General features: G+C 41.2%; 1 protein-coding gene across 1 annotated transcript; it reads right to left on the minus strand.

Annotated features, from left to right (window-relative positions):
* Nucleotides 1–70: 70 nt before the first annotated feature.
* On the minus strand, nt 71–12,311 carry xrcc5 (X-ray repair complementing defective repair in Chinese hamster cells 5). Its single transcript, XM_050048673.1, has 21 exons — nt 12,065–12,311; nt 11,640–11,753; nt 11,362–11,545; nt 9,996–10,044; nt 9,729–9,851; nt 8,756–8,935; nt 8,481–8,595; nt 6,747–6,885; nt 6,547–6,659; nt 6,373–6,435; nt 6,152–6,289; nt 5,294–5,384; nt 3,808–3,938; nt 3,411–3,607; nt 3,095–3,185; nt 2,863–2,932; nt 2,605–2,714; nt 2,214–2,310; nt 1,937–2,004; nt 1,759–1,833; nt 71–1,580 (listed from the first exon to the last, which is right to left on the minus strand). The coding sequence occupies exons 1-21, from the start codon at nt 12,077–12,079 to the stop codon at nt 1,566–1,568; spliced, it is 2,178 nt and encodes a 725-aa protein (XP_049904630.1). The 5' UTR covers nt 12,080–12,311; the 3' UTR covers nt 71–1,565.
* Nucleotides 12,312–12,608: the final 297 nt, after the last annotated feature.

The following is a 12,608-nucleotide window of genomic DNA, read 5'->3' on the forward strand; positions in this document are numbered from 1 at the left end:
GAGAACAAAATATTTATCAACATTACAGTAATTTTGACATTTAAAGCCACAGTTGGTACCTTATATAAATAACTTTTTGTTATCCTGCCTCTTGCTAGATTCTACAGTGGTTCACTAAAAACAACCAATCAGCACAGAGGAGTCTCTAACGCAGCTGTCAATCACTGCTCGTGAACTGTGGTCAAGCTGTCAAACTAGGCAGCGCTGATTAAATATGGAGGAAGGTACTGTTACTGCATTGCCTATTTATCACCCAAAATGCTTTAACAAATGCTTTAACAAACAAATTTTAGTGTACTGTTTAGCTGTAAAATGAGAGTTCTGCTCTGGTTGGTGGGTGGTGTTTTTTTCCGGCTCAACTGTTTGCAACATGGCAGCAGGTTCACAAACTTTCTCTGCAGTAATGCCATTAGAAGCAGAAGGAGTTGAGCGTTATCTATTGAATTGGCATATTAGGATGTCCATAGTAAAACATCACAATGGAGGATGACATCGATGGTTCTGTAAGTTATTAATAACTTACTCAGGACGTCGCTTTGTCACTTTTTCACATGTCTACCAGAACCCCTGATATTTATACATTCATGAGTAAAAAAAAACAAAAAAAGAATTTAAATAAAAAAATCAGTCGGTCCAGTGGATGACAGCAGATATTGATCAGTGATGGTGGCAAATCTTCTAGATGGCGGCGACAAACTCGGTTGCTAATAAAGGTACCAGTTAGCCAATCTGGCAGCCAACAGTTCATATGGTAGATAAATCAGAATTTTTGCTCTAAGCATGAAGTCAATGCTATAATCACCACCGCAGTGTTGGTGTGGACGGACGGACGAACCGATTGGGGGGAGGGTTAGTATGACGATAGCATTGGCCATCAGCCCAACCCTAGCTACAAGGCAGACTAGGCAGAGGAGTGTCTTTTTTTCCACAGATTATTTTTCTCATTTCGCGCTTTATGAAAGTTAACAACTACAGCTCTAAAGGACCAGTGTGTAGGATTTACTGGCATCTAGTGGTGAGGCAGCACATTGCAACCAACTGAATACCCCTCCCCTCACCCCTTACTTTTTAAAGCATCTAGTACAACCTACAATGACCTAACATAAAAATGTGAAAGACCCCCTCTAGAGCCAGTGTTTGGTTTGTCCATTCTGGGCTACTGTAGAAACAGTAAGAATAAACAGCAACATTTCTTAATTCATGTCATTATAAACTAATGGAAACATAGTTATGAATATTATATTTAATTTCTGCCCATAGACGCCCCAAAGTCCTACATACTGGACCCTTCAGACAAAAAAAATCTAAATCCCTTAATGTACAGTATTTGCATGAGTGTTTGTGAATTCCTCGATACAGTTCTGGAGTAAACGTTATCTAAGTCAAACACCGCTCTGTGCAGTATGTATGCAGTTACTCAGTATCACCAGTTAAGAGTATCAGTGGTCCCCAAGTGGGAGGCAGGACAATGGACAGCTGAATTGGTTTGGTCTGGCTGAGCTGAATGATTGCATTCTTCTTGATTCTCTGCATGTCCACTGCAGACACTCCCATTGCCTCCCTTCTTACATCATGTCCAGCTGCACAGGAAGAGGAAAAAAATGTAAGACTGGAGAGTTTACATAAAAGGTCTCAATAGGCCATGCTGCAAAAATACAGGAAATGGTCTTAAGATGAGTTTGGGGCACTTTAGTTAAATATTTAAACCTAGAAAAGGCCACGGAATTAAAAAAAAAAACAAGAGAGAGAAACACTTGCCAAGTCATCAACATCTCCAGTATCTTCAGCTGGCGGTGCAGCCACCTCTTCTTTCTTCTCCTCAGTAACCAGAAACTGAGGACGAAAGCAGCTTCAGTTAGTAGAGTGCACTCATTTCAAATGTGTAAACAGTCATTGTTACCTTAACAGCTCACAATGGTTTAAATAAGGGAGTCACCTGATTAGCTTCACTTTTGGACACGGTGCTTCCTTCAACCTCATCCTTACTGATCAGAGTTATTACATCTGTCAATCAAACAGCAGGAATTTAGTCTAAGAACATCAAACTCCTTTCAGCAGACTTGTGATTCAGGCCGCAGCGCATTTTTAAGCACCTACTTTTGTATTATTTACTTATTTTGCACTCAAGACATTATGTAGAAATTTATTCCCATCTCAAGGGAGGAATGATTTGAGAGAAATCCTGCAGCCTTGAGTAAGGAGGCTTATCATACCTTGAACAAGCAGGTCCCAGAAGTCCTCCAGCCCTCTGTTTGGGATGCTTCTTTTCAGGGACTGGAGGTAGTCGTTGTACAGACTGGCATCCCCCAGCTGAATTACGAAAGATATTAGACAGTCAAAATCCATTTATGAGTCTCCTAAAAGCTCACACCTACATGCAGACACATGAGCACATACTCACACAAGAACTGGCCTCGGTTCAAGTCGCAAGAAATGAAACAGACTCATCGTAATCTTCTCAAGTTGACTCATAATCTCCATAGCAAAAGCAAAACTATGTGTTCTAATATGTCAAGATTCTTTCTTCACACAGACTCTTGTACAAGCAACCCTGCACATCATCATGCATTTTCCCCAAACAGAAGACAGTGAATGTTTATTTACCTTGACGGACTGCTCTCTAAAAGCCTGGATACAGGTGATGCTTTTCATGTAGTAGTGTGTGTTCTTGTTGCTAAGCAACTGCTCTATCCTGTGAGTCAGTTGCTGACAGACTGGGAAGGACACAGGGGTCACCACAACCAAACAAAGAGACAAACACAATTACAAGTGCTGAACATGAGACATGATGGTTTATAACGCAGACAGAAAAAATGTTTATCGGGCCAACTCGCCAGAAAAAAAAAAAAAACTGGACCTCACCCTCTCCGAATGGAAGACTCTTTTTCTTGATCAGAGTGCGGAAGTCTCTGGCTGGATCCACACTTCCCACCTGGTGGAGTGTTTAAAATTAGAGAGGAGTGAAGTGAAATGGAAATTTTAAAGTACGCCTGGTCGAACAAGCGGTGAAGCACTTTATTTGGAATGGCTGATATTTATAAAAAGTGGTTATCTATCTAGGATTATTATGCAATCCAGCTCCCCTGATTCTCACCGAAGTAACAGAGCCCTCGGCAATGTCAGCCAGGCTATACTCCTCCTCCTCCTCGTCTCCTTTTGCCTTCTTGGCATCTGGCTCCTCTGAGCTGTAAATGGCAACAGAGGTCACTTAGAATACTGAAAATAGTTTTATAATCAGTAGAAGCTCCACACAGACACTTACAAAACACTGCTGTAAAAAAAAGTCACAAATCACATACAAAATTCTTTTACACAATCTTCTACATGAATATTCTGTACAGCACAACTGCATGACAAACAATCCGGTGTAAGACTTTCAAAGACCCACCACCACACTGAATCGAACTTACTCTTTGCCAAAAATCTGAGCACTAGTCTTAGGCTTCTTTTTCTTCTCCACTTCTGTGAGAGGAAATTTCCTCTTCATCTCTTCTAGCTGAGCCTGGCAACGTTCAGTAATGACCTGAGGGCACTCAAGAGCCGCCTTCAACCATGGCTCCATGGGTGGAAGAGGGGTGCCTGGGCTCACTGCCCGATGGTGCAGACACTGAAAGAAAGGTGGAGTAGGGGGAGGTGACACAGACAGTGAGTGGGGAAGAAACAATCCGGGTTGAATATTAACAGCCTCTAGCTGATGAAATCATTTTTTGGTGACCTGAAAAGATGACACCCATCTCCTTTAAAACTTTACCATCTGCCTCAACTCAAAATAAGACAAAGAAGTACTGTATCTCTTAACTGCAGTACCTGGAAGTGCCTCTGGAAGGCAGGGTTGGGAATGTGGTGGACCTTGAATATGTCCTTTTGTTCGTCATTATCGTCCTTCTCCACCAACATCATGGAGTCAATGAGAGAGTCCACAGCAGACAGCTGGGTGTCTACAGGAACCACAACACACACGAGTCCATGCCTCCATCATTTAGTGAAGTCTTCAAACTTATTTTTCTCTTTAAAAATACACACACTGCTGCATTCACATGGAATCAGGTAGACGCGGGGTTCTTACTGACATTACAAAATGACATTCAAGGACATCCAAGTACTTTTTTAAGCATTTTCAAAGAGTTCACTCAAAAGGAATAACTCATTTCAAATTAGAATGTATATTAAACATTAATACATGATGTGATCAATGCCTCTCTTTTACTTCACTCTTTTAGGCATAACTGTATAAAATCCTCCACAAAACGTTTAAATGGCAGAGAGCTATGGTGCTTATACTAACACAGTGCACCACTTGAGAAAGCGCCGCCATCGAGAAGGTGATGTGTCAGAATTTAATAAAGAAGAAGATGAGCGATTTCTGAGTCTTAGCAATTTAGTTATAATGACTTGAAATACTTTGGTGATAATACAAGACAGTGTTATGTGGTTCATGTGAATTTCAAGGACACTTTAAGCACTTGTTAAAAAAGGGACTATTTTCTAGGTATTCCCGTATTTGATTTTTTCCCTCAAAACTCAGGTACTTTAAGCACTTTCAAAAATCTTGTGCGAACCCTGGGTGGACAGTAGACAGACAACACCTTCTGGACAGCACAGGAACGCAAACAAAGTCTGATGGACAGGACGGCAAAACGAAACAGGCACAACGACATGTTGCTGTGGTGATGTGTTGTTGGACTGGCATTAAATCTATTAAATAAAATTATTTTGTGTCTATTATTTTATGCAATTATTCTAATAATGCATGTACAAAATGTGGCTTTCTCAACCTAAAATTAATGTCAAATTCCCTCCAAAATGCAAGGGCATTCACTCACTTCAAAAACGGACAATGAAAGGAGAATTGCACTTGTTTATGTTTGTCTGAAAAATAAATTACTAGCTTGTCATTCCATATCGCCCATGTTTTCTCCTTGTGTGAGGTAGCTACATAACATCTGGTTGTAAACACTAAAATAGTATTCGGTTTGCGGTCTGCCTGAATCCATGTTAAGCAGCATTAGTGAAGTGAGCTGCAGTGACAGCCAGCATCAGACTGTAGTTCTCCACCTGTGTCACATATATAAACCAGTTATGTAAGAGCAGTGGCAGTTAAGCACTACAGCAACTTTCTGCACTTAGAGGGGGGGCAAAAATGCCATGTTCACACCTGCAGGTCAAAACACTGTTGCTCCTGCAGTGATAATGAATGGAACGCTCCCTCTTGTGGAGAATCTGCAGTCAGTTAAACATGAGTGAGTGAGTTTGCAAGTTTAGCTAAAAATCAGTTCTATGAGGAGTTTTTTACCTGATGGTGTGATCTTTTTGTTGTTTTCAAGAGAAGGAAATGTGAACTGTCTGAGGTCTTCCATAAACGGCAGCTGGACGTAGATCAGACACTGTTTGAGGATAGAGACAGACCGTTAGCTCTGTGCAATTTAGTAGATAATATACTTAAAGGAATAGTTTGGATATTTTGAAGTGGGGTTGTTTGAGGTACTTATTCATAGTTGGTGTATTACCTACAGTCTGCACGCTCCCAGTTTGGAGAAGCAGACAGGAGTACCAACATAAAAGTTTTGCAATGTGGACAGAGGCAGTTTAAATATATGCTACATTAAGCACATTTTTGTTGCTTTACCTTGACGTCAGACATCCCTTTCAAACAGGGAACTGAAGCCGCTACCTATGCTCTCTTCGATGCCACCAGACTTCTTAAAAAAACAGTAATTTTAATTTGGAGAACAAAGGGGTTGCTAATCCACCACTGCCTCGATCTATTAGTTTGTTTGTGTTTTAAAGAGTTAGTTTGGATTTACCAAAGTCACACAAACAAACTAAACAATCGAGGCAGTGATGACCAACAATACCCGTGTTCCGAAAGTTAAAATCAATGTTTTTGTCAAAGGATTCTTAAAATAGTGTACATTTAAACTGCAATTGTTTTTTTTTTAGGTGGCTAAAATACATTTTGCTGCTGCCCCTGTTCACAGCAGTACATCGCTTGGATTCTATGGGAGTGCTCCTGTCTGCTTCTCCAAACTTGCGTGCCGACTGCACTCCACTTCAGGTAATGCACTGATTATAGTCAAGTTCTTCCTACAGCCCCACTTCAAAAAGTCCGCATTATCCCTTTAAATAGCATGTTTGGAGTCTGTGATCTCACCTCATAGCCTGGCTTGATGCACGGAAAGGCTGCTCCTACTTGAGGGTTGCTGCGCCGGTCATAGGTGTAACGCACAATGGCCACCATGTTGAGTTCATCCAGCGCTCTGATGAGAGCAGACATCGCAACTGCTGCATGCTGCTCCGACAGAGGAGCAAAAACAGAAACAGTCAGTGTCAAAATATAGTCACCAGCAATGTGGCAGGTCTCTCCATGCTCACCTCATCGTCCTTGCCAGAAAACATCTTAACAACTTGACTCCCCATGAACTGATGGCGTTGTACCTGCAGGCAGATGGTAAAAATAAACAAATAAAATAACTTGCTAAAAAATGTACTTGATCTGAGATTTGTTTTTGATGTCATTAAATCACACCAGCATAAAAAGTATAATACCATGTTTTGTTTGGTGAAGCCGAGAACCGCAAAGCACTTCCCATCATGCTTGTATTTCATCTGGTCTTGATCCACTTTGGAGAAGGGAACAATATCACTTCCATAACGGAAACCTGTGGACAGAAAAGAAGCAAGTTTTTATAGTGCTATTAAATGGTAAGTACAACATTAAGTCATCAAATTTCAAACAACTTTCTCACCTTGGATGGTATCATCCTTCTGCACCTCCGTCTCATTGTCATCATCCAGACAGTAGACGGTCTCTCTCTGCACGTCGTCTTTCCGATTGGTTTGAGCGTCAACTGTTGTCCATGTTTTCTTCAATCTCTCTTCTGTCACCTGGAATACACAGCGAGTGGTATTAAAACATGAGAAAACCTTTGTGTGACTGACGAGCTCATATCTGTGTATTTACATGACACTATAGTAAAGTGAAAGCATTTTGAAGGATACCTTTCACATACAGTGAGTGAATGAACAAAACATGGATAACTGTCACATATTTACAATACTCAGGCAACTAGTACATCACTACTAAGCAATGTAACTTTAAATTAAAAGATACATACTGGGGAAAAACTGATTTACTTTTAAGTAAACAAATAAAAAATGACAAACATCTTGACTAAAATTCTAAATTACATTATTTGCAGTAACCAATGAGCAAAATGCATTTTTGCCACAAGGTGTCATGAATCGACCAGATTAAAGAACAATAACTATAAAGTAGACCGTAGAAAAGTAACTGCAGAGTGACATGATTACATGTGGAACAGCACTTTTTTAGACATGACAGAATTCAGCATCTCATCATTCAGTTTAATTGTGTAATAAGCATGTAGAGTACTGGTTCTCAAACTATGGTACGTGTAGCACTAGTGGAAGGCGAGCTCCCTCTAGTGGTACAAAGTATTCATTTATATTTTAATTAATTCAAATATATACACCGATCAGCCAAAACATTAAAACCACTGGTGGGTGAAGTGAATAACATTGATCATCTCAATGCAATGTTCTGCTGGGAAACTTAAGGCCCTGGCATTCATGTGGATGCCACTTGACGTGCTCCACCAACCCAAACCGTTACGGACAAGTGATCCCTCACAGCTACGGCACTCCTTAATGGCAGTGGCTGCCCCAGCAGGACAATGCACCAAATGCCAAATCACAAAAACTGTTCAGAAATTGCCTGAGGCCCAAAGAACTCAAGGTGTCGACCTGGCCCCCCCCCAATATCCGAATCTGATCGAGCATCTGTGGGGCGAGCGGGTACCCCACCTCAAGACCAACAGGTCTCAAACACCACAGGACACCCCCCAGAAGTCCTGTACCTCGACATGTCAGAGCCAAGTTCATTCCAAGGAGACGCCACTATCGGAGGTACCTCTGGGGTACTGGCATGTCCTTGAAGAATCTGGGGAATATGTAGGCCAGGTCGACAACTTGAAGTCTCCACAGCACCTGATGAAGCACTGGCCCTTGACTAAAAGTTACCAGATGATGTCTAATTTCATGACGCTACTTTGCATTTGTTGTGATTGCACATCAGTGTAAACATTCAAACGTAGCTGAAATAGATTCAACGTAAAAATCCTCAGTAAAACATTTAAATGCCATGAGAGCTGTGGCACCTATACTATAGTGCACCACTTTCTCACACTTCCAATCCAGAGAGCAAGAGCGTCATGTAATCTTAGAAACTTGCTAAAACTGAACTCCCACAGCAAGCTGCGTCTCCTCTCCTCCTGCCTGCCCCACACCTGCTGCACGGAGAAGGGAGGAGTGAGGGGGAGAGACCCTGCACTGATGGCAGGAGAGTCATGGTCATGTACAGTCAACGATATATGTTCTTCTGATTAGCATTAAACCTGCCTCCTGCGTTTACAGTTAGTACTTTATCAGGGTTATTCCAGTGCACTGCAGAGTCAACTCACTGCTTTGTATCCAACAATTCGGATAGACAGACAGCTGCCGATGGTCAGCTGACAGGGCCAGGCCATGGGTCTCCTTTCGATACGCTTGAACATGCACAGCTGCTCAAGTGCATTCCTACAGCAGGAGTGAAGCGCATGGAAAGCCAAGTCAAATGACATCATTCAATAGGAGCATTAACTTCTTTTATATGTAAAAGGACTCGTGTGGCTCAGAGAGGAAAACATATGTGAAGAAAGAAAACTAAATATCCTGTGTTTAATACGAGCCCACCAACCGGAAGGAGTAAATTTCATCCAGGCCGTCCTCCTCATCCAGGCTTAGCATGATGTGTTTCACCATGTCCAGGCCACTCTTCTGTTCCCTGGACAGACCTTTGCCTGTGCCGGGGTGACCAGGGCCTCTTCCATCCGCATCTCCACCACCCTCTTCATCGTCCTCCGCAGGGAAAGGCAAACTGAGAATATATGTAGCAGCATGCCACCAAAAATACCAATTATTAGCTACATCTAGTACCTCCCACAGTTAGCCTGATATCGATGCTGCACAGTGGTGGTCCTGGATGTTCTAGTCAAGCTCTCCTTTTGATACACTCTAACAATAATTAAATGGCTGCCATTTGCTTGTCCATAAACCACTGAACGGTTTAGGTCCAAGATATTTGTCAAATCCCCTGACCTAATATGAACCCTGCAGACCTCTCAAGTCAGCTGGCTCTGGATTACTGGGTATTCCCAGAGTAAAAACTAAACATGATGAAGCTGTTTAGCTGCTACGCAGCTCAAATGTGGAATAAAATGCCAGCAGCGCTAAGACTTGAGACAGTGTTGAGCACTTTCAAATATAAAATGAGGACCTATCTTTTAACCACTGCTTTTAATTAATTCTTTAAACAGACTTTTGTTTGCTTTATTATTTTTCAATCTGTGTGCTTTTAATTGTATGTTCTATTGTTTTACTCTGTTTGCGTCTGCCCATTTGCCTTTGTTTCTACTCTATGTGCCTCTGAATGCTTGCTTTTATTGTTTATTGTGCTTTTACCTGTGTAAACTACAAAGCACTTTGGGTTGTCTTTGAGTATGAAATGTGCTATATAACTAGATTAACCTTGCCATTTATTACAAGAGATACTGACGCACACCAATGCATTACTGTTCTCATCATTATGTAACCTCACTGGGAACATTTGTGGGGATTAGTATATTATATTTGCTTTGAAATGACATTTTGTGAATGTGTCTGAATCTTACAAGAACTGCAGGGTGATGCCAGCTTGTTTCAGGTTTTCAATGATAACGTCCAGCTGCTCTGAGCTGACCTGAGTGCTGAGGTCGGTCAGGAGGGCAATGTTGAGGCGATCACATTTCTTCCCCCTGGAAATAAACCCCAAATATTATGTTACATCACTGAAAAAACAATAATTCAATCTGCAAAATTAACACTTAAATGCATGTACATCCGGTTTTTTTTGTTTATGAATCATGAGAATCATGTATGAGATCCAGGAAGCTTCGTACTTTGTTTCTGTCTGAAGGAGATCCATGCACACAACAAGAGCATCCAGCCCTGTTGAACAGGAGTTAAGGAGGTAACAGACTTTTTAAAAACTGTTTCGATATACTGACAGTAGTAAGATGCAGATCATCTGTCACAAAAACGACCGATCAGAGCTGAGGAGTCTCTGACACTGCTGGTGAACAGCGGTCAAACTAGGCAGCGCTAACTGAATATGAATCAAGATTCTGTTACTGCATTGCCTGTTTCTCGCCTCAAATGTTTTCAGAAACATACTTTAGTGCACTGTTTAGCTGCAAGATAAGAAAGTTGCTTCATTTTGGCTCAACTATTTTCAACATCGCAGCCGGGTCACAAACTTTCTGATTTAACAGCGAAACAGTTCACTAAAATATGTGTCTGAAAACATTTAATCTGAGAGATAGGCAATGAAGAATCTTGATTCATATTTGAGCAGCGGTGTGTTCGACAGTCTTACTGCAGTTCATGAGCTGTGACTGACCCCACTGATGGCTGGTCTCTCTGAAATGATCTGTGATTGGCCAAAGTCTTCAGACATTGGCTAGATTTTCTAAAGCCTGAAAAGAGGGCCAAGTGGAAATGCAGAATTCTAGTGTTTTCTCAGACATCCTGAATTACAATATGCTCAAACTTTATTACAGGGTTTCCACACACTTTCATCATCATCACCCCCACCACTCCAGGCCAAGCACCAAACCTGGGGTGACAGAGCCTTCTCCATAGCTGCCCCCTCCCTCTGGAACACTCTCCCCAAACACATTTGAGACTGCACTGACCTGTCCCAGTTCAAATGTGTGAATGATGTTGTGTGTATCTTATTGTAGTCTATTTTGTTATCCTTTTTAAGCAATGTAATGTGTCTTTGAGTACCTTGAAAAGCACTCTATAAATAAAATGTATTATTATTATTTTTATTATTATCATTATTATTGTCAGCTTTTCCATGACTTTCCAAGGACCCTCAGTAAAATTTAACAACCATTCACAACATACAAAATGAACACAACTGTATGGTATACTTTACGCCAATGTTAATTATTGTCTAAAAATCAAACAGCAACCTTTTCTAGTCTCTAATAACTGGTTTTATGTGTGACATTATGTGGAACGTTACGCAAAGAAGATTACTGTAACAATTAATTTCAATACACACAAAAAAACTCCATGATTTTTACTAATTCCATGACTTTTCCAGACCTGGAAAATGAGTTTGAAATTTTGTGACTTTCCCAGGTTTTCCATGTCCATGAAAACCCTGTTATCGTGAGATTTCTGCTCAGTTATGCCAAAATTACACTACCTGCCCTAGCTTTCATTGATAAACTAAAGTATCAAGCAAAAGGATACAATCAGCCTGCTGACTCTCTGGATGGATCTGATTTGCTATTTCCTCCAGAAGCTCAAAGTCGGGGATCATAAGATTACGATGCACGGTGATGTTCTGGTACTGGTCATCCTGGTCCAGTGGGTTCTTCGTGGAGTCTGTGCCAAACAGGACTAAAGCCAGCTCATCCTTGCTCTCTGAAAAGACCTGTCGAGGGCATTTTCAGTGTTTAATTAGGATGACAAAGAGCCTTAAAGTAGATTTAGTATCTTATTTTTGAAAGTGTGTGGGAGAAATGTACCTGCCGCTGGACAAACTTCTGGATGACTTTTTTGGCCAGTTCAAAGGGGGGCTCTTCACCCGGGGCAGAGTTGGACATGGAGAACCCCACATCCATACACAACACCAGTGCTGACTACAGGAAACAAACAACACAAGAAGACATTCTTATTTTTTAAAGTGCATTATTTTGGTCAGCAAATTGTTCTCACGCTGTTAAAACCACCACACATATATTGCTTTATATACAATCAATGGGGGGCGTGACAGCGTTAGCTTCAACATGTCTCAACATGTCGCCAACATTTAACGTCTGAAGCTCGATGACGGAGAATAATTTGTTTCTAACGTTTGGACACCGCCCGTTAAACACGGCGAACACTATCTAACAAAGCTGGTCACCACATTTAATTACATTATCTTAAAAAAATGAACAAAGTAACTTACTTTGGAACCTGCCATTTTCTGTTTTTCCCTCTTTCAAAGGTTGTGTGTCACACTGTTATGGCTCCGGACAGAAACTGTGAACCGCAGGAACAACGTAGTTCCTGGTTCCGGTGATAATTGTTCCGCAGTTCTTCGAGAGCGTCACAGGAGCTGTTGTTATTGTCTGCACACTGTATTAGCTATACACCTGTTTACCGAAACATACCGCGCCTGTATCAAGCTGTAATGATGTCATTCGTGGTGTCTTCGTGCTTGAGACGCGTCATTCAGTGCAGTGAAATGTGGCGAACAGATGTAGGTCAAACGCCCTCCAGCGTTTCATATGGCACTGTGCACATTATGATGGGTGTGTGAGTGGTTTGAGCTCTTATGCAAATCGACTGGCAGCTCATTTCACGGCTGCGGCCAGGAATTCATAAATATTGAGGTCAAATTAAAATAATGCTGAATAAATACATACAAAATGTATAAACACAACTAATAGAAATTAGTGAATTAATATGTAATCAGACATATTGATAAACATACAAACCACTCAAAGTCA

This window comes from Epinephelus moara, chromosome 7 (genome assembly GCF_006386435.1).
Source record: "Epinephelus moara isolate mb chromosome 7, YSFRI_EMoa_1.0, whole genome shotgun sequence".
Taxonomy (NCBI): domain Eukaryota; kingdom Metazoa; phylum Chordata; class Actinopteri; order Perciformes; family Serranidae; genus Epinephelus; species Epinephelus moara.